The sequence below is a fragment of the Ischnura elegans genome, chromosome 6 (genome assembly GCF_921293095.1).
Source record: "Ischnura elegans chromosome 6, ioIscEleg1.1, whole genome shotgun sequence".
NCBI lineage: Eukaryota > Metazoa > Arthropoda > Insecta > Odonata > Coenagrionidae > Ischnura > Ischnura elegans.
This window is the reverse complement of record NC_060251.1, coordinates 61,018,951-61,038,822: the sequence shown is the minus strand read 5'-3', so window position 1 is coordinate 61,038,822 and position 19,872 is coordinate 61,018,951. Positions and strand designations below refer to the sequence as shown.

The 19,872-nt window shown below is 37.9% G+C and overlaps 1 protein-coding gene across 2 annotated transcripts; it reads left to right on the top strand.

The window, feature by feature from the left end:
- The first annotated feature begins 11 nt into the window (after window positions 1-11).
- On the top strand, window positions 12-13,616 carry LOC124160812 (40S ribosomal protein S24). 2 transcript variants are annotated; one of them, XM_046536887.1, is made up of 5 exons: window positions 12-95; window positions 423-491; window positions 807-1,016; window positions 1,754-1,870; window positions 13,537-13,616. In XM_046536887.1, the coding sequence occupies exons 1-5, from the start codon at window positions 93-95 to the stop codon at window positions 13,537-13,539; spliced, it is 402 nt and encodes a 133-aa protein (XP_046392843.1). In that variant the 5' UTR covers window positions 12-92; the 3' UTR covers window positions 13,540-13,616. The 2 variants fall into 2 exon arrangements, with proteins under 2 accessions (XP_046392843.1, XP_046392842.1); XM_046536886.1 differs by having other exon boundaries at window positions 13,337-13,616.
- The last annotated feature ends 6,256 nt before the right edge of the window (window positions 13,617-19,872 follow it).

The following is a 19,872-nucleotide window of genomic DNA, read 5'->3' as shown; positions in this document are numbered from 1 at the left end:
CTCTCTACTCAGCACCGGATGTAGGTGGCAGAAGCGTCGTCTCAGTGCAAGTTGTTTCCTCTCGCCTCGTCGTGTCCGCCGAGCCTTCCAACATGGTAAGAATTTTGGGTTAAGTATCCTTGTTTATAAAAGGCATCGTATGTTTAGAAAGCTCAAAATAGTTACAGGCAGCATAATGTATCATTCTTTATTATTTAGCACTCCCATATTAATTGGTCATGAATGGATTATAGTTGGAAGTTAACATTTTAGGGAGCATGGCCTGCTACGGGTATTGTTTTAAGAGCTATGCCTGTCATTATTTCCCACATTTGTCCTGGAAGTAGTATTGAGGAGTGATGTATTTAGAAATTAATTTTTACACTCTTATCGTAACTTGTTATTTACGTAAAAAGAGGCCCTCATGTTATTGTTTATTTCAGAGTGAAGGAACTGCAACCATTCGAACTAGGAAGTTCATGACTAATAGATTACTATGCCGGAAACAAATGGTAAGAAGAATATTTTACATTAATTTGTTTTGACAATTCCTGACCTCATATGTCGAGGTGCAACTTTTCCTATCTGAAAATAAAATTTCGGCGTTGCTCAGCAATTTTCATTTGGCTCGAAACTATGAATTAATTTAAATGTGTTACCCGGAATATTGTAATGCTTGTACCTTAACTTCTGGAAGTTATATATTTTTCATTGAATATCATTTTAACTCAAGTGTTCCTTTGCTATTGATCATTTTGTCTTGTTGTCTAAGAACTTTCAAGGTCTCTTCAGTTCATCTTAGTGCACACGTCTCCTTTCATTTCCAGGTCGTGGATTGTTTACATCCAGGTCAACCTTCCATTCCCAAAACAGAAGTCCGTGAAAAGCTAGCGAAAATGTACAAAGTTACTCCAGATGTCATATTCTGCTTCGGGTTTAGGACAGCATTTGGTGGAGGAAAGTCGACAGGCTTTGCGTTAGTGTACGACACACTGGACTTTGCTAAGAAATTTGAACCAAAATACAGATTAGCCAGGGTAAGTGCCAAGATTTTGTTGCTTAAAATTTGTTTAAATTGTTGCTCTCCCGTTTCTTCGGTGTGCATTTGCCAAATTGTGCACCCTTGCCATGAAGCAGTATTTACACTGCATTGTCTTAATTCACTTACGCTGTTACGATAAACTTATTCCTTTATTGTTTTTTCTTTTTATCAATTAGTGCTCTTGAGTAGTTAATGCAACTTATGCAGAGATTTCCAGGTAGAAACATTTGTATATCCCCGTTTTCGATTTTAAACGTTTTGTGGTCATAGCTAATATGCTGCATAAGTTATACATTAGAAAATATGCTGGTTATTTCCCATTCCCAATAGGATGGGGATGTACACAGTTTCCCAAAGGTGCCCATGTTTAAAAAACTGTAAATACGATAGAGAAGGGTGATAAGAGCGATTGTAGCGAAGCTTTTCTTTTCATACATGGAGGTTGAAAACCATACTTACTGCTTCATCCACTGAGCACACATAATTGCCTGAATTTTTGCCCTGCTCATTTGGGCATCATAGACTCAGTAACTTCAGTGAATAATATTTATTTCTTATGACATTGAATGGTAGTATTATTACACTGCTGTTGCATTGATGGACTTGTTTTCAATTCTCTCTCGTCTGGAGCAATTTGGATTCTAAAATGATTTTCAATTCAAGTATTTAGGTAAATGTTCCTTTATGACCTTTCGTCAAGTAGGGAAATTAATTATGTTTCTTTTTATTTAGCATGGCCTATTTGAAAAGCAGAAGCAAACAAGAAAGCAGCGTAAAGAGAGGAAGAACAGGATGAAGAAGGTTAGGGGTACCAAGAAGGCCAAAGTAGGAGCAGCATCTGGGAAAAAGGTTAGTCGAAAATCTTCGTTGTTTCTGTGGTTTATCTATCAGTTTTGTAATGCATTCAAGGATTACTGTGTATGAAAAAAGGCTGTTAGGATGAGTTAAAATCTTAGGGCAAATTTTTTCAATCAAGTATTTGATAGTTTGTTGAATCATTGATTACAAGTAGTAACTTGAATCAAAAATTAGATGTGAATGTTATTAATGTATTACACTAACGCAAAGCCTAATTGCATTTTGAGTGTTGGAATTTTACTTGAAGCAGATATTGTTTTAATATTTTGAAATTTACCTTTTTGAAAGTGTTGATGAGTGTGGTTTTCAGTGTGTGCCATTGTGCTAACATGGTTGTGACCAATGCCTGAATTAATTGGAGATTTAAAGTTTTGAAGTTTGAGCAGCATGTTCTAACATGAATAGTAATGGTGTGAATTTTAATTCCCAAGAAATATATTGTATGTTCTTTTTTCTCTATGCGGTTGGCTATATGAGTTGATTTACATCTACATACTTACCTGCAAGCCGCCTAAAAGGCGTGTGACTAGGGGTGTTACAACACCAGCTGTTTACACACAAACAGTTTCAAGTGATCTAACAATAGTATGAATATCATTTATTAAAGTCCATTATAATTCGGGGGAAAAACGAATTCCCATATCTATCAGTTCGGCAAATCATCCCTCTTAATTTATCGCTTGTTTCAGACCTGGTAATGTAGTGGGACTCCAGTGTAATGTTCTCAATATAGCTTTAAAAGATATCCATTTTCAATTGTTCGAGCGATTGAAGCCTAGAGCACAGCCTCCAAGTTTCAGATGCTCCCAGCCTAATTCGCTTAACATCTGGGTAACACTGTCTGTAGGCTAGGGTGTTGCTTATTTTTTATTTTTTCTCGAATTTTTGAATTCTACCTCTTAACATATGCATTGGGGTGCAGAACGTATATCCTGAAAATTCCAGCTCGATTGTTTGAAATTTAGAGGTCACTCAAAGAGCATAATGGCAATATCATTTAGTTTTCCCAATTTATTGAAATAACAGCTTTTTGTTAGGGGTAACACAATTTTACAAGTCTTCTGGGCCAAAAAATTTGCTCCATTTTTACGTACGGTTAACAGTTTTCGAGGGATAAAATACTTTTCTGTGAGCTGCAGCCGTGCATCAAACCCCTGACGGCGAGCTGGTCGCTCACAGGCCGCATTGTCAGTCAGCAACCTTCATTGTCGTACGTCCCTTGTGGCTTCCCTAACGAAAGTTGGTGGAAGAAGGTTGGAGTCGAATACTATGTTGACGTTTTTCATATTGTGTGTTTTCTGTAGTTTATCCTTTAAAATAACTACAGCACTGTTCTTTGAACCTATTACATGCAAAATAAAGAAATTTTCAGGTTGAAAATCCCAAAAAATATGATCGACTGAGAACCTAAGATATGAAAACAGTTACCTCTATTTATGCTTGTCGAATCAATTGAAATTGATTGAATTATGTTCGCTAATCTCCACTCTTCAATGCAATCATGAATATTCTCAACAGTGGCCCGCCCAACGGCAGTTCCGATGAGTTTTTGAATCTGTAATGTTGTTTTTCTTTCATCAATCACCCAAGAGATTTATAAAACCATTTAATGACGTTATGTGCAAAATAATATTAACTACTTGATTCAATGAACGAGTAAATATTTCCTTTAGTAGCCAGTAACCCCTGTTACTACAACTAAGTAGCAACAAAATCCTATGCCATTCGTCTCACACTAATTCCCAAGGCATCAAAAGTCAGTGCAATTTGGGATGTGATGAGGGTTTTCCTATCAATCTATCTTTTACTTGATGGCTCCGTTGGCTTATCATCAATATAATCCGTTTAAGAAACATCCTCACTGCTTAAGATTAAACTGTCATCCTTTCTTAAAAGAATAATGTATCATTAGCAACAATGTCATTGCATGAAAAGGAAATTGAAAGAGATTTAGTTTTACCAGGTCTACTTAGTTTCCTGTTTACTCTTTAATTCAAACTTGCTACGATACTCATTATATCTTCTCTTCCTCTCCACTCGACACACTCTGCCTCCTCTCTCTCTGTAACTTGATTAAGGATCTCCTTATTTGGCAAGCCAAAGGTGCGTTGAAGCTGTCCCGGTAAACCAAGTCTACCCCAACCAGCCAGTTTGCAATACAATTTATAATGTGTGCATTGGTCTATGATGTGGGTGATAATTTTTGTTGGTGCTAGCAGAAACTTAAAACTAATAATTGTGTAGAAGTTTTTCAGAAAGAAAAACATTTTGAAAAAATATTTATTAACAAGTGCTAGCTTTGGATCTTTTTAAGTAGGTATTTATACTACCGGGGCATCCCAGTAGCCTCTGTATTTTCAAGAACAAATTATCCACATCATTTTGAATAACTTCTAGAGCATTTACCACCACAATATTGTAACCCCTCGTGATGACGTGTCGCCCGTCTTCCCTCTATTAATCGGGTGATTGGCGACTAGCCTTCGGGGCACATTCAGGGAAAGGGGAGGGCAGAGGTGTAGCGGGGATATCCCATGCACCTCAGGCGAGGGAATGGGGTTTGGGAAGGGGAAGGAGGGGAAAATTTGGGTATGACGAGACCTGAGATAGGAGCGTTCGGATAAAGATAGCCGTTCGACTGCGTAGTTCACTCAACATAAATATAATAAGTTTTTAAATATGATCATTTGCAAATACAATCAAGTCGATAACAAAAGGAACAATTAACTTCTTTTCCTTTGATTTCAATGAAATACAACGCATAATTCACTAAGCTGTAGCCTCTCAAATATTCACAACAGAAAAATTTAAGTCCTTAACCTAGACCAAAAAAAAATCACGTTGCAAGTTTTTCACATTCATAACCCATACGAGGGGGGGAGGAATGGAAATATAAAACAACAAAATAAATGTTGCACTAAAGTTCACTCTGTAATAGGGGGTAGAACTGTCATCTTCTCTACTTGTGCGAGGGAACTTTATAAACCTTTTTAGTGAATTCTCTTCTTGACTTGGTGGGGTGAGACTTTTCTTCTGTTCTTTGGGGGGGGGGGGGGTAATGGGATTTCGTGGCTTTCTCTCTTACAATTTGTTGAATTTTTGGGGCTCTCGATCTGTTGATGGTGGCAATTCCGTTCCACGGCGTAGGCTGTCCTGCACCCTCTCTGGCAGGTTCACGGGTGGGAGATGACCTCTTGGTAACAGTTGGGCGATCCTTTCCTTGGTACCAATGAGTCTACCGTACAAACTCCTACTCGTATCTAGCACCCTCTTTCTCTCTCTCAGGATCTGTCCACCCACTTCGCCTCTCATGCCGTCTCCCACACTCCGCCTACTCTTCGGAAGAAAATGATGTACAAGCAGAAATCTTTATTGCAGAAAAGAATTGTTTAGTACCCACGTAACGGCAATGAACGCCACGAAAAAAGTTAAGAAAAAGTTGACACACGATATTAATTGCGTAATTGTTTACGTGATTCAGGCGGAAGATTTTATTAAGCTACATTTTCTCGTTCTCTCATATTGTGTGCAACTGTAAATGAATATTGCGTCATTGAAAGCTTTTCCCCACTTTTGTTGCACGTTAATGACTGAGTTGGCTGAATAAAAGCTCACTTTTAATTAGCTTCGTGCTTTGGAAATACTCTTTGATGTTTCCAGCGAAGTAAATATTCAAATGATGTAATTTTCACCTTATTTTATTGAGATACTAGCTGACGCGGCGAACTTCGTACCGCCTAACAATCAATGAACTTACAGTTTACTTACACCATTTATAAATCAAGAGCGGCTGTATCGTTTTTAATCATGTTTAATTTATTATAATAAAATAAGGATACAAATTCAATAAAACTACGTAAATGAGAACCAAAATTGCTTGACAGAAAGACATTTTCTTTATCGAATCTACATAGGGTGAATCGGAGCACGTTTACGCGGATTTTTTTCAACAAATTTTCTTACGTTTTAGCTTAAGAAATTTTGGGCATTGTGGTTTAATAAAGCAGTTCATGAAATAAAAATTATACGCATTCAGTTGTTGGCTATTTGCGTTATTAGCTGTAAAAAAATGTTTTTAGGTCCAAGTCTGTTGCATACACTTGGCCCATTCAGGGGGCAGGTTGACACGACCCCAGACCGACGCTTGACTGATGCTCAAAATCGTGCAAGAAAAGCCCCTATGAAGCAGCATTCGCATTAAATGACTTAAGGCGCGCCAGTTTTAGTATCTCTGTTTGGAAAAAATGCACTGCGTAAACGTACTGCATGCGTAAACGCACCACGGTGAGCCCTACACATTCGGGTTTAATGTCTTGCTTCAAGCACCTTCTGAGAAACAACAGTTTTTGTTTTATTATCAGGCGCAAGATGAAGCGGATGAAGCTAAATAAATATAGCGAAGCAAAGCAGTGACGCAGCGAGGGGAGGTTTTGGGGGATAAACCCCCCCCCCCCCCCCCCTCAAGAGCTTAGAGAATTTTTTTATGAAAGATTATGTTATTAATATTAGGGGGACGGATGACTAACAAACAAAACATATTTAACTATTCACACAGCCACAAAACCCACTATTTTGAACCATTTATCTTAAAAAATGTCTGGGGGAAGTGCCCCCACACTTCCCGCTCACCTTAGCGAGTTTTCTATACCCTACAGACCCGTGGTATTAGCTGCACCCAAAACCCCCTATCCTAGCTACGCACTTGAAGCGAAGGAAGAAATACAGAGGATGGTTTATCAACTCGTGAACATAGCACGCTAAATTGACCATGAGAAAATCATGGGTTTTCATTAGCACATGAGCACAAACAACCCAAAAACTGAAAAAATGACCATGCGATTTTTTAATCGTTATCACGAATGCAACACGAATTGTAAATTGAATACGTTTAAGATCAAAAGGGCATATGAGTTGAGATCATGGAATCTACGGAATGAGGACTTCCTAACCTTTGAATTTTCCTTTGAGTAAAGTTGCGTGAATCACATTCATCACCAATTTTTTTAATGACCAAACACGTTCCGTTGGATAGTTATGGTTGGTTTAGGCTTCGAAAGCTCATGGGCACAGAAACTACATTTATCTGTAAATCGTGCCTTGGTAAGCCAGGTACGTCCAAGGACTTAAATATTCAGATAGATAGTTGGTGATTTCGTCTTCGTTTGTTACACATTTAAAAGATCGAATCCATGCAGAGTACGAACTATTTGAATTTACCTCGTTTTAGTCATCCACATCTTCGTTCTTGCTCGCTAAATCAACCATCTTTGATTCTTTTGGTGATCAATCATATTCTGGAACTCTTTGTTGATGAGCTCACTGAAACTAATTTGTAATCATTCCAAGGAAATGAGTTAAAACTACTCGATTCCTCGACAGGAACACGGACATTACCGTTTGTCAACAATTGCTTGGAGATTTGTTTACAAACACGGTAGTGAAGTGTCAACTCGAGCTGGGCCACGGCTGGGCTAACAATCAGCTCGAATTAAATTTAAAAAATGTAATTTCAATTGAATTAATATTTTGAATATATTTAGTAATTAAAATGTTACATTACACGCCTACATTTCTTAGATAACAGTGAGTGCTTGTAATTTAATATGAACTTAATATAATAGCAATAAAGCTCAAATTGATTCTACGTTTTAGTTAGAAAATGTTTGTATGTGAAAAAGAAAAGGGCTGTTTTTAGGGTTTTCCCGGCAATTATTCGATTTTTTCTCGCCGTAAGAACCATCCTTGGACTTCAACGAACATTTTAAAAAAAGAATTGGCCAAATTGGTCCAGGCGTTGTTGAGTTATGCGCTTACCAACACATTTTGCGATTCATTTTTATATATAAGATGAGAGAATGAAAGTATGTTTCCATTCGTGAAAGATTGAGGGTATGTGCGTGTGAATGTATCTAAGAATATAGTAATTTACTGGTATTTTTTGTGTGTTATTTGCTCGTAATCCTAGACTCTCCTTGTACGTGTATTAACTGTGACAGTGAAACCACCAGATTCATCGATCAACGTAATATATAAAAGGCAGAAGATATAATGATTATAGGTAGGTAGACAATGCATTCTTTGGGCCCTTAGATCGCAGTATAACATAATGAATCAATTTAAGTATTCAGTTTAGTAATGTAGCGTTGAGATACCGTCCTTTCCCGAATCCACGCGATCGGTCAACTCTGGGAATAATATTACGCATTTTGAGTGGCAATGCTCGAGATGCAACTACCAGAGTACATTAATGCCTATTGATTTTGTATCTAATAACGTAAGAATACGCGGTAGAGTTCATGAATATCGCAGTGAATTGAATGAAACTTCACCGAAAATTTACCGTGCATTTCTCCGCTGAGAATTTCACCGCGCCCATCGAAATCTCTGAAGCACTAACGCAAAGGTTCGACTTACGCAGGGTCTGCTGGAATGCATCTCTTACGTAACTCGGGGGATGCCTGTAATGCGCTATTATATAATAATTTTTCAAGCTATTTGAATAAATATTTATTGTTTCATGTGTCTAGTTCTATGAACTAATCAATAAATTTTCAGTTTTGAAGCTCCAAGTTCAAAGCTCCATCAAGAGACGAGGAAATATCTTGAAGGGGTCCTGGTATAAGGTGACTGTTTAGAAGTGATGTTATCTTCGTCGATTCCTCTCCAGAAAAAAATAAATGCAGAGTGAAGCACATGACCTCTTCGTTTAGTACGCTTAGGACTAACGAGGTGGACCAAACACACTTGGGGCTTCTATTTTTATTTTTTCGAGGACCTTTGATTTCTACCTCTTAACTCTTTCACTGCTGTTCAATCTCTGAAAACCTTCTCCTCACATACTGCTAAAATGTTACACTGCGTTTTGTTAGGCCATGGAGCAGGTACTTCCAGGATGGGCGTGGTACTCCCTCGTAGGGTCGCAAATCTGGGACCCTTTCCTCTAAGAGCTCGCCCTCGCTGGGCCCACTCTTCAACCCTCCTTGCAGGGGGCCTCCCTCCAATTTCCAGTTGTCCGCAGCCACATTTTTAGCAGAGTTAATAAAATCGTCATTTTTCATCGCAGAAACATGGTTCAAAAACATTCAGTAGAACCTCAGTTATACGACCCTCAGTTATACGATGACCTCACTTATATTCCAATTTTTTTTTGTTCTGGTGAATAACCCCATATGAACCCATGTATTTCCAAACTCAGATATGAAACTATTTACTTAAATGATGGCCTTGGTTACGAAATGCATTTTTCCAGTCCAATGAGATAAAATAGCTTACTTATGCGACTCTTCAGATAACTGCTCTACGAGAAGATTGCGGTACGCGCGCCGATTGTAATTACAGGAGCAGGGGTAGTTTGTGCTCATTACATAGATATGTCAATGAAGAGTAATAAGTTTTAATAATGAGTGATGCTTTTTATTAGATATTAATTTTAACTGCAGTAGATGATTGTTAATCCGGAATATCTATCTCTAACGGAAGATTGTCTAGAATTTCCCGAGGTTATGCTTCCTGTCGCCCCAGCGAAATAACTCCTAAATTAGCCATTATAAATCCTCCCGTACCCAAATTTTGCTTTCTAAGGTCATCCAAAAAAGATAATCGTATTCGCAGTATGGACGTAAGTCGATAGTGATTCAACACGATGGTAAAAACAGCATGCGTGGTCTCATTCCGCGGGCTAATCCCTCATCCGCGGAACAAATTGAGCCGGGGGAAAGTTGCTTACCTGGCAAGCGTTTATTTTTTAACTGAATGAGAGTTAGTACGAATGCCCTCGGAGAATAACTCGCGTCGTCAGTAGTAACGTAATCATGGAAGTCGAATTCAAAACGTGAAAGATAAGGCAGTTCCTTTCGACTCCGGAATGACTTATAACCATTATATCGAAGTACAAAAAATGTCCGGTGTTGTTATCAGATATGGGGAAGCAAAATATTACGTGACGATGAATCACTCGGCTTGTGAGTCTAAGTTCCCGGCGCTCAATTCGCGGAAAAATGCAGACAGAGAAGCTATACCCAGCAGATTCAATCTACTATTGCTAAAATTTCATAGGAAAATTCTTTTTTGGTGAGTTAACGTTATTGAGTGGGGAGATTTTTCCGGGCTCTTAATCTATTTTTGTTCATTCATCACTGACAGCAGTTGCGTGATTATTTCAAATGCTCACTTAAAAGAAGTGATCGAAGCACCGGAAAAGTTATAGTCATATCCCGGGTACCAGTGGCATAACTAGAAATATGCTTTGGAGATGATGACAGGACCTGGGGGCGGCTACACCCCCCTGAGGCATTGGATATTCCTGTAAAATGAAAAAAAAGCATGCATGTAAATATGTTTTACATCATTTTGGCACGTAAAATTTAGCTTTAAGTAGATGCAGTTGCTGTATATCAAAGCTAGACTTTTGTTCAACTTTTTCTCTGAGGCTTTGGAGGGGGATCTATCCCCTACCATAATTACGCCACTGCCGGGTGCTCCATATTATCTGTGGCATGGTATTCAGAGGGAGGAATCTGACAGCTGGGGTCATTTTTGCCATTAGGTAAGGGAGTGAGTATAGAAACCCTGTGTTGGAATTAGCCAGGTTGTAACAATAGCCTTAACGTGTGCATACGGATGGCGAGAATTCTCGTCATTTTTTTCCCGAACGTTCCGGACGGATGACAAAAATTCTTGTCATTTAGGCGCGTCAACCAAAAAAGTTTTAACCTTTTCGAGCCGCGCTCCTTTGCGGGAAGTTGCTTTTGGCTCTACGAAGGGTTTGAGATTTTCTTTTTCGCCCCGTACGGAGTTTTTTTTCGGCTTGGGACTGACCAGGTAGTCGCTTCCTCCCCTTGATGACCTTTCCTAGTGGGGATAATCCTCGACCCTTTTCCCCGAGAGCAGCCCATCCCGGCGTACTTTTGCGGTCAGTTAATTGTTACCAGTGCAATTTTAATTTTTTTTTATTGTTACTGTTGCATTAAATGTCAGTTCATCAATGTATTCCTTTCATTTTACAATGCCTGTAGAACATTTAAACGAAATTCTACGGTTATTTTTAGGGTTTTCAGCAAAACGGCATTATATCATAGACCAACAAATACTTTAAGTCCAGGAAATTTGCCTAACGCTCCTCTCGGCCAAGCAACTCCGAACAGGTCGAGAACGTAAGCAAAACTAACGAAAGCGAAACGAAAGGCACTTCAAGAAAAAAATCCTGGCTGTATAATTCCAAGAAAAATTGTAATTCCACCGAAACATCATTTGGAAAAAAATCCTTGCAGGAGGAGGAAGGGGAATGCATACAGAACATTTACGGTTAAATTTGAATACACGCCACGAAAAGTTTGAAAAGAAAATGAGCTTTTCCGAGAAGAGTGAGGTTATCATCTTCCACGTACATGTTTCCGTAGGAGAATACTTACACCAATATACTCTTGGGTCTTCCAGTTAGAGGATGATAAGTTTTTCCTAGAAAACATTGATGCGCTAATGTGTCCCGAAATAAGCTTGTGAGGGGCACAAAGCAGACCACCTGGATCCTGACCAGAGAAGCAAGATATGAGAGTAATTACCTGGGTGGTGCAGTTCTCTTTCATTCATGGTATGGGCTGCATCGCACTGCAGGGTTCCACAGAAACCATCCCTGGTATAGGTAGCGGAATGCGTACAGATAGTTAACGGCTAAATTTGAATACACGCCAAGAAAATTTTGAAAAGAAAATGAGCTATTCCGAGAAGAGTGAGGTTATCACCTTCCACGTACATATTTCAGTAGGAGAATACTTACACCAATATACTCTTGGGTCTTCCAGTTGGAGGATAATAAGTTTTTCCAAGAAAACATAAATGCGCTAATGTGTCCCGAACTAACTCTGTGAGGTGCAACCTGACCAGAGATCCAAGATATGAGAGTAACTACCTGGGTAGAGCAGTTGTCTTTCCTGCAATGGTATGGAATGCTTCTCACAACATGTGTCTACGTAGAACATTCCTTATCATACATTATCGTACATTAAATTTACGAATTTTTAGGATATGCATTAATCAGTATTTATAGCGAAATTCGTTTATAATACCTTTGTATTCAAAGGTTGGTAAGAGGTTATTAAAAATAGTCGCTGTAATTTTGGCTCACGACAAAGAACTGAGAGAATCATATTTTATTACATTACGAGGGCTTTTTTTTCATAGAAGTTAAATCGAATATTCTATCGAATTTCACCTCAAATGTACATCTAAAATGTAGCTAACAAAATAACGTTTATTTTTAGATGTAAATCATTACAATATCGCTCCTACAAACTTAATAGTGAGTTATAAAAATAAAAATTAAACATCTAACCTTAGCGTCTCCAAAAATTGTTCTAGGTGATGATCAACTCCGTTAATATGAACGCTAGAATTCCGTTTAAAATTTGAAACCAATCAGCAGAACATACAGAATATAATTCCTCGCATTGATTTTCAATAAATGCAACATGAACGTTTTTAGTTATTTTAACTTATAAACAAATAAGTGACCATGAGCACCTTCCTTGAGTGGGTCACCAAGTGCCGGAATGGGCCGAGATAATCCCCATGCGGACAATAGGAAAGGGTCGGACCTCTCGCGCCGAGAGACCCTAATGACCACTTGGCATGCTTGACCGCGAAATCGTGAAAACACGGCCTTTGGCCTTTTGCTTCGAAAACTTCAAGCCGTGAAAATCCGGCCTTCCTTCTTAAGCGTCAGAAAATTCAGGCCGTGAAATCACGCCCTGCGTAGGGAAGAGGTTAAAGGGTACAATACGTATTCATTAGTGCGTTTTCAGTTGTTGTTCGTTATTCATAATGAATTGATGCAGCATAATGTTTGATTGGGTAAAGTTATATTCTAAACATTAGTTTTTTAACCATGTTTAAACCAAAGGCATTACGCCCTAATACGCACATATTTCCAATCTCATGTCCTCCGCCCAGAATTCCTAGGAATTTAAATACCCCGGTACGCAACGTGTTAACTAGGGCTTAACGTCCCATTTGCCAGACTGTTGCACTGGAAGTTCCGTCCACCCTACTCTCAAGCAGGGATACAGCCATCTCTGAAAACTCTCTACTTCTGCCTGGACATTAACCCGGGTCCATAGGCTGTGCCGGTATTCTTATTAGTATGGAGACTCTTGGGTAAGGTTTCAAAGCATACTTACTCATTGGCTGATGAGAATTTATTGCAATTTAGTTAAAGATTGATTTGCTGTCTCAATCTTGATCTGTTTTATATGACTAACCTGCCATAAGATGCCATGCTTTTTGAGTCAAACTTAGAATGAACTGCATTATTGTTGGAGTCTTATTTAACCAGTTGGTAGTATTTGTGAATTGAGTGTTCCTGATTCAACCCCAACGCATGGAAGCACGGAGTTTCAATGAGTGGACTAACTGTGAAAGATTATAATAATAGTTGCTCTCATATGCTTTAATTCTTTTCAGGGTAAAAAATAGGCTTCCCAAACATGGAAAGTGAAAAGTCTTCGCTCGACGGATTATGTCAAAAAACATGTATTTCCTTCACAATACTACTATTGCATCAGCATTTCTCCAAAATTCTGGGCTTTGGTTCAACCATAGGGCACAGTGGCACAATCTGATATTGAGATTGATAAGTTAATTGAATTTTTTTTTTGTTTCAGTAACCTGCATATGGCTGTTTCACTTCTTGTTTTATGTAATCTATTGTGAGGGGAATAAATTACTTTATAGGAGAACGGTATTTTTATTTTTTTATTTCTTCTGAACCATTGATTGGATACATGTTTGTGTTGATAAGAAACAAGAAATCCATGAAGACTACATATTCATTCTAAGAAAAAGTTGGAGTGAAGTTCCTGGAGCAGTCATGCAGGCTTAACCTCCTACTCATGGTATTTGCTTACTTAATGGCCTTTAGCTTCAAAATCTACGCCTACAGCTCCAGTATGGAATACTGAAGGGCTTGTTAATTTTGGCATAGCCAAAATATTGGCTTTTATATGTAAATTAATATCAATAATGAAATTTTTCATTATCCATTTGGATGGAGTGAATTTTTAGTTTATTGCCTGCATTCATGTATGGAATTCTCTGCCTTCATAAGGTGGATGTAAATTATCTCCGTCTTACATAGATATGTTGGGATGGTTTCTAACTTCTACTTTACAGGCAGGCCAGGGATTTGCCACTTGTTGGATCTGAATACAAATGGCTAGATGATTCAAATTGTAACTTCATTTACCTAATTTTTCAGCCATGTTTTGGTGGTGGAAATTAATTTTAGAACTCAACATATTAGAACTTATTGTAATAAAATATGGAGAACATGAAACAATTTATCTTCATGTATGACTTTCCCCTGATTGATTGAAATGATTGCCTGGATATCTGTTTACAGCAAATTAGGAAACTAAGCATGCCATCCACATGCTGCAGGATCATATTTCTGTCATTTTTGCTCAATCAGGTACATACATAAATTTCTGATTTCAAAGCTCATATTTTGCAAACCTATTGCATTCTGGCATCCTTCTATGGCTTTCATTGTCATTTCTCCAAAATGGGGAACCTTGCAATGACTACTACCAAATAATTCCCTATACTACTAAATTTACCACTTCTCTTAAGGTTATCCTATTCAAAAACCAATTGAATCACTGCAGGTGGTACACTTATCGTTTATAAGGTTAGTTGCCTGCTAACAAAGTGGCACAAGGATTTTCCTTGACTAAGTGTTTCAGAGATTATCGAAGAGGAAAGTGAATTAAATAAGGATGACATGGGAGTGCGGATCTTAAGATCGTAAGTTGATTCTGCAATAAGAGACCTTTAAAAGAATAAGGCCCCATGAATAGATAATATTCCAGCAGAGCTAATAAAAAATGCAGTAGAAAAGTTCTTAACTGTAACTATCTGCAATGTTCCCAGCATGAGATTTACCTATTGACTACATGAAGAATACCATATATGTCTGAATATAGTCCCCCTTTTTTTCCAAAAATGCCCATGGTGAAAGTATAGGGGGGGACTATATTCAAACACATTTTTCAACTTTTCCCGAAACTGAAGCCTCAAAATTAGGGGGGGGGGGGGGGTACTATATTCAGAGAAATGCGGTATCACCATTGCCATACCCAGAAAGAAGAGAACAGAGGAGTGCAAAGATTTTAGGTCTATAAGCCTGACAACACATGCATCAAAGATTCTGACGAGAATCATTTACCAGAGAAAAGCACAAAGAGCAAAATAATTCCTTGATGGGGACTAATTCGGTTTTAGGAAAAGCAAGGGTGAAATAGAAGCAATTTTGGCTCCTAGGCTGCTCGAAGAGGAGAAAATGGAGTACAAACCAGGCCTTTCATAGCATTTGTCAATTCAGAGAAGGCATTTGATATCATGGAATGGGATTCAATGCTAAGAATCCTGAAAGAAATTGGGAGTGCTCTGCAATGATCATAGGATAGTTCATAGTTTCAATAAAAACCTAGTAGCTGTAATCAAATGAAGACCCAACTGCAGAAGCAAGAATAGAAAAAGGGGTGAGAAAAGTGTGCACTTACCGCCATCATTGAAATCAAGGAGAAAGCTTTAGGAGTCTGTATCCATGGAGAAAAAATTAGTATGGCTGAATAGCTGATGGTATAGCACTCATAGCTGAGACAAGAAGGATTTGAAGAAGACTGACAATTATGGAAAGAACAGCGGCCAGATATCAACTGAAATTCAACACAAAGAAGACTAAGAAATTAGTATGCAACAAAAGAGGGGAGCCTAATTGTAAGACGAACATTATCCTAGGAAAGCATAAGTTTGAAGAGGTGAAAGTTAACTTACCTGGGAAGCTGAATTACCACTAAAGGGCGAAGCAAGAAAGAAATAGACAAAAGAATAGCATAGGCGAAGAGGGCTCCTTATAGAAGAAGAATCCTCTTACAGCTTAGCATAGCATAGAAGTAAAGAAGAAATTCTTCAGTTACTACATATGGAGCATATTTCTCTATGGAAATGAGACTTGGACTTCGACAGCAGCAGAGAAGTCTAGACTGGAAGCATTTCAAATGTTACCAAAGAATGAGGATTAAATGGATCGACCATGTAAGTAAGGACAAAGTGCTAAGAAGAGTGGGAGAAAAGAGAAGTTTTCTAAAATCCTTAAGCTGAAGATAGGGCAACTTAGTTGGCCACATTATGAGGCATAATGGCTTAATGAAGGCAAACATAGGAGGCAAGGGACGGCCAGGAATGAGTTACATAGGATGGGCTATAAAGAACATGTTAAAGAGAAGGAATTTGTCGCATTGAAAAGGCTAATGGAATGGACAGTGGCATCAGACCAACCTTAGGATTGTTGACTATTGCTCATGATGACTTAAACATTGGTGTCAATTTCTGAAAATGATGGAGGGGGATCATATTCTGCTGGTAGCTTCATTAAGTTTATTTAACTAGAAATGTGACTGCTCAGAAAGGTCAGTTGGGGCTTTTACAGTCTGGGACCTATTACCTTCGCTTATGTAATATACTTAATGATGGGGTTAATAGTTTTATCTGGAACTAGCTTAGGCTATAACTGCCTGTCTTGTTGGCAATAAACTGGGCCAGAAGAACTTTTAGCTCAGTTGTTTGTTACTATAAAGATGATATGGGAGCCCCAATTGTAAGGTTGGAATTCGGTGCAGCAGTAAGGAACCTGCAGATAAATAAAGCATCTGGAATCGACAGTATTCCAAATATTCCAGCATAGCTGATAGAAAATGCTAGAGAAAATATGATGAACCAGCAGTACAAAGTTATAAGTGAAGTAAATTATTCAGCAGGTGAGGCATCAAACTCCGTAAGGCACAATTACCAAGAGGAAAAGAGTGGACCACTGAAGATTTTAGGACCATGCCAGACAACTTGTGTCGAAGATACTGATGAGGATTATCAATAGAAGAATAGAATGAAGAGCAGAAGAGTGCTTGGTGAGGACCAATGGGGATTCAGAAAGAGGAAAGGAAAAAGTTGAGTTTGTGTACTTATAGAAGTCATTTGACAACGTGGATTGGAATACATTGCTGGGAATACTGAAAGAAATCAAGAGTTCTTTATGATGACTGGAGAATCGTCCACAGTTAACACAAAAACCAGGTAGTGGTGATAAAATCAGGATCTAGCAGTGAAGAGGCAATAATGAGGAAAGGAGTGAGATGAGGCTGTGCTTTGTCTGCAATTTTCAACGTTTGCTTAGAGAAAGCCATTAATGTAATCATAAGAAAGGCCTCAGGAGTTGAATATCCACGAAGAAAAAATAAGCATGCTTAGATTTGCTGCTGTCATGGTGGATACAGAAAAGGCTTTGAAAAAGACTGGTTTCTATGGGTAGGGTAAATATCAGGTAAAAATAAGGACTAAGGAAACCAAGGTATTAGTATGTAGTGGTAGGGAGGTAGTCATGACTAACATTAAATTAGGGAAATTACTGAAATGGGGAATAATTTCTGTTATGTATATATGTATTTGGGAAGCATGGCAACTAGCGATTGAAGAAACAAGGCAAATCATCCACAGAATAGCCCAGGCAATGAGAGCATTACATCAAAAGAAAGATCTACTTGCTGAGAGAAAAGTACACATAGAACTAAGGAAAAAGTTAATCAGAACTTATATATGAAGTATGCTTCTCTATGGAAGTGGCGTGGTCAATGACAGACTTGAATAAATCAAGGGTAGAGGCCTCCGAAATGTGGTGCTGTAGAAGACTGATTGGGATCAAATGGACTGACCGAGTTATTAATGAGTAAGTCCTAAGAAGAGTAGGAGAGAAGAGAAGCCTCATGTAAACCTTGACAAGAAGATGGAACAACCTTACTGGCCGCATCTTGAGACATGATGGCCTGATGAAGACAATTGTTGAGGGACAAGTGGATGGCAAGCAGGGATGCCGACTTACAAAAAATATTGGGGGGCCCAAACCAGGGATCTTGCCCCGGGAAATGTTATAAGTAGTGAGTTTTAATTTTTTTAAATCATTTTGGAAGTCATATGATCAACATTAGAACCCTGATAACTCAAATCTCGATATCTGGACACTCCGGGGAAAATCGACAAGCCTGACACATTTTTTCCTCACACTCATAATGAATTTTTGAGGGGGCTCGGGCACCCTCAAGCCCTATGGAGTCGGCGCCCCTGATGGCAAGAATGGAAAAGGAAGACGTTGAGCAAAGTGTATGGAACAGGTAAAGAAAGGTGTGAAAGAAGAAATACATAGGTGTGAAAAGATCAACTGATAGGAGAATTGATGGAAGAGCTATGTCAAACTAATCTTAGGATTGTTGGCCCAGTGATGATGATTTGTAATAAGGAATTAAATTTTAATAGTTTACCACAATGATTTTTTTCTGTAATGATTTTGTATACCTTCACAGTGGTGTTTGTTAGCTGCAAGAGTCAGTCTGTGGAAACGTCAACGTTTTATCTTTAATTTAGTTGGGTGATGTGGTTGGGACTGCATCATACCTCAGTAGCGATTATACAGTAGTATTAATGGTAATTGCATATTGATTGACAAATACAATTTTATAACTTCAAAATTCTAATTGATTTATAGTTAACAAGGACCTCAATAAATGCTGAATGTGCTTGTTTTAGACTGGAATTTATATTTTTTGTTCTATGTTCATTAATTTTCTTCCTAAGAATGGTTCTGTTTTTCTATTCCACGTCGGAACAATCATTGCTATTTGCATCTAAATTTCTGTTTAATTATTTAGGGGAACACACTTTTCGATTTGCATAATTTAGATTACTTGAGTAATTACATTTATCTTATTTTTTGATAGTATGGTAAAGATGTTTTGAGGTTATCGCATGAAAGAGAAATGAAGAGAAAGTATTTTTGCATCCTAAAAGGATATCAATTTTATGATGATGGCACTGAGTTGGACCCGTTGATTTGAGAAATTTTTGCTGCCCTGCAAATTTATTTTAGGTATAATGCCATGGCATGCTGGTCTCCTCTGTTAAGACTTACATTTTACTAATTACCTTTTGTTCCTATCCCATCTCCCATTTGAAATCCTTAAGATCTATATTCTTATTAGCCTTTGTTTTTATCAAATTTTAATACTTTATATCATCATGGCAGTACTACTGTGTTAGTTTTTTGGATGTGATTCTGTTACCACAGTCTGACTCTGTTTCTATAATTGTTTTTTTATCGTCCTGGTACTTTCAAAAATTTTGTATTGTATGAATTTAGTCTTCTGATTTTTACATGTTACAGTTATTAAAGTGACATTGAGATGGTATTTTATCAAGACAATACTTGGGGAAAAAATGTAGTAATCAATTATCATTAGCTATTTTACTGTTCAATACCTCAATGGACTGAAATCTTCTCCTAGTTTTCTTCCTCCGTATTCATCTAGGTCTATATTTCTGCCCATAACATAGAGAAATGCTAGGATTAAGCTGTTTGGCCAGAAATGTACTTTGCTGTACAGTATTCTGTTGACATTCTGTAAAAAAATTTTCTTGTATTTCACAGTCCTCTTTATGCTAGTTTCATAAGCTCATGTTTATGTTTGCAAGAGTTATACTCTTAGGCAAACATTTGCTCATTTCAGAATGTATGTGCTCTTTTCTTCTGAAGACTGTGAAGTTTTTCTTTTCCTATAAAACCTTAACCTTGAATGTTCTGTTTATTTGCGTTTGATCTGATTTTCCTGCATGAAATAATTAATGCCTATTTTCGAAGCATCCCCAAAGGTTGTCTTAATATATGCCCTGAATTTTCAGTGCTGAGTATTTACTTGCACTATTCACTAGCTCCTTCCTATCTTCTCTGCCTTCATCAAGTTAACTGCTTGTGGAACCATTAATTTTACCAATCCCATAGCTTAAGTTGGTCTCCTAATGGTATAAACTGCAATTAGAAACACTCATGTATGAAAATAGTCATTGTTGTACAATGTCTTGCATTTCAGTTTGTGAGGGTAATGTTGTTCTGCAAG

Bases quoted from the DNA above. Each gene is read 5' to 3' on its own strand.
- LOC124160812 (XM_046536886.1), top strand. The intron at 492-806 runs GTAAGAAGAATA...TTTCATTTCCAG, and splicing joins TACTATGCCGGAAACAAATG to GTCGTGGATTGTTTACATCC. The intron at 1,017-1,753 runs GTAAGTGCCAAG...CTTTTTATTTAG, and splicing joins CAAAATACAGATTAGCCAGG to CATGGCCTATTTGAAAAGCA.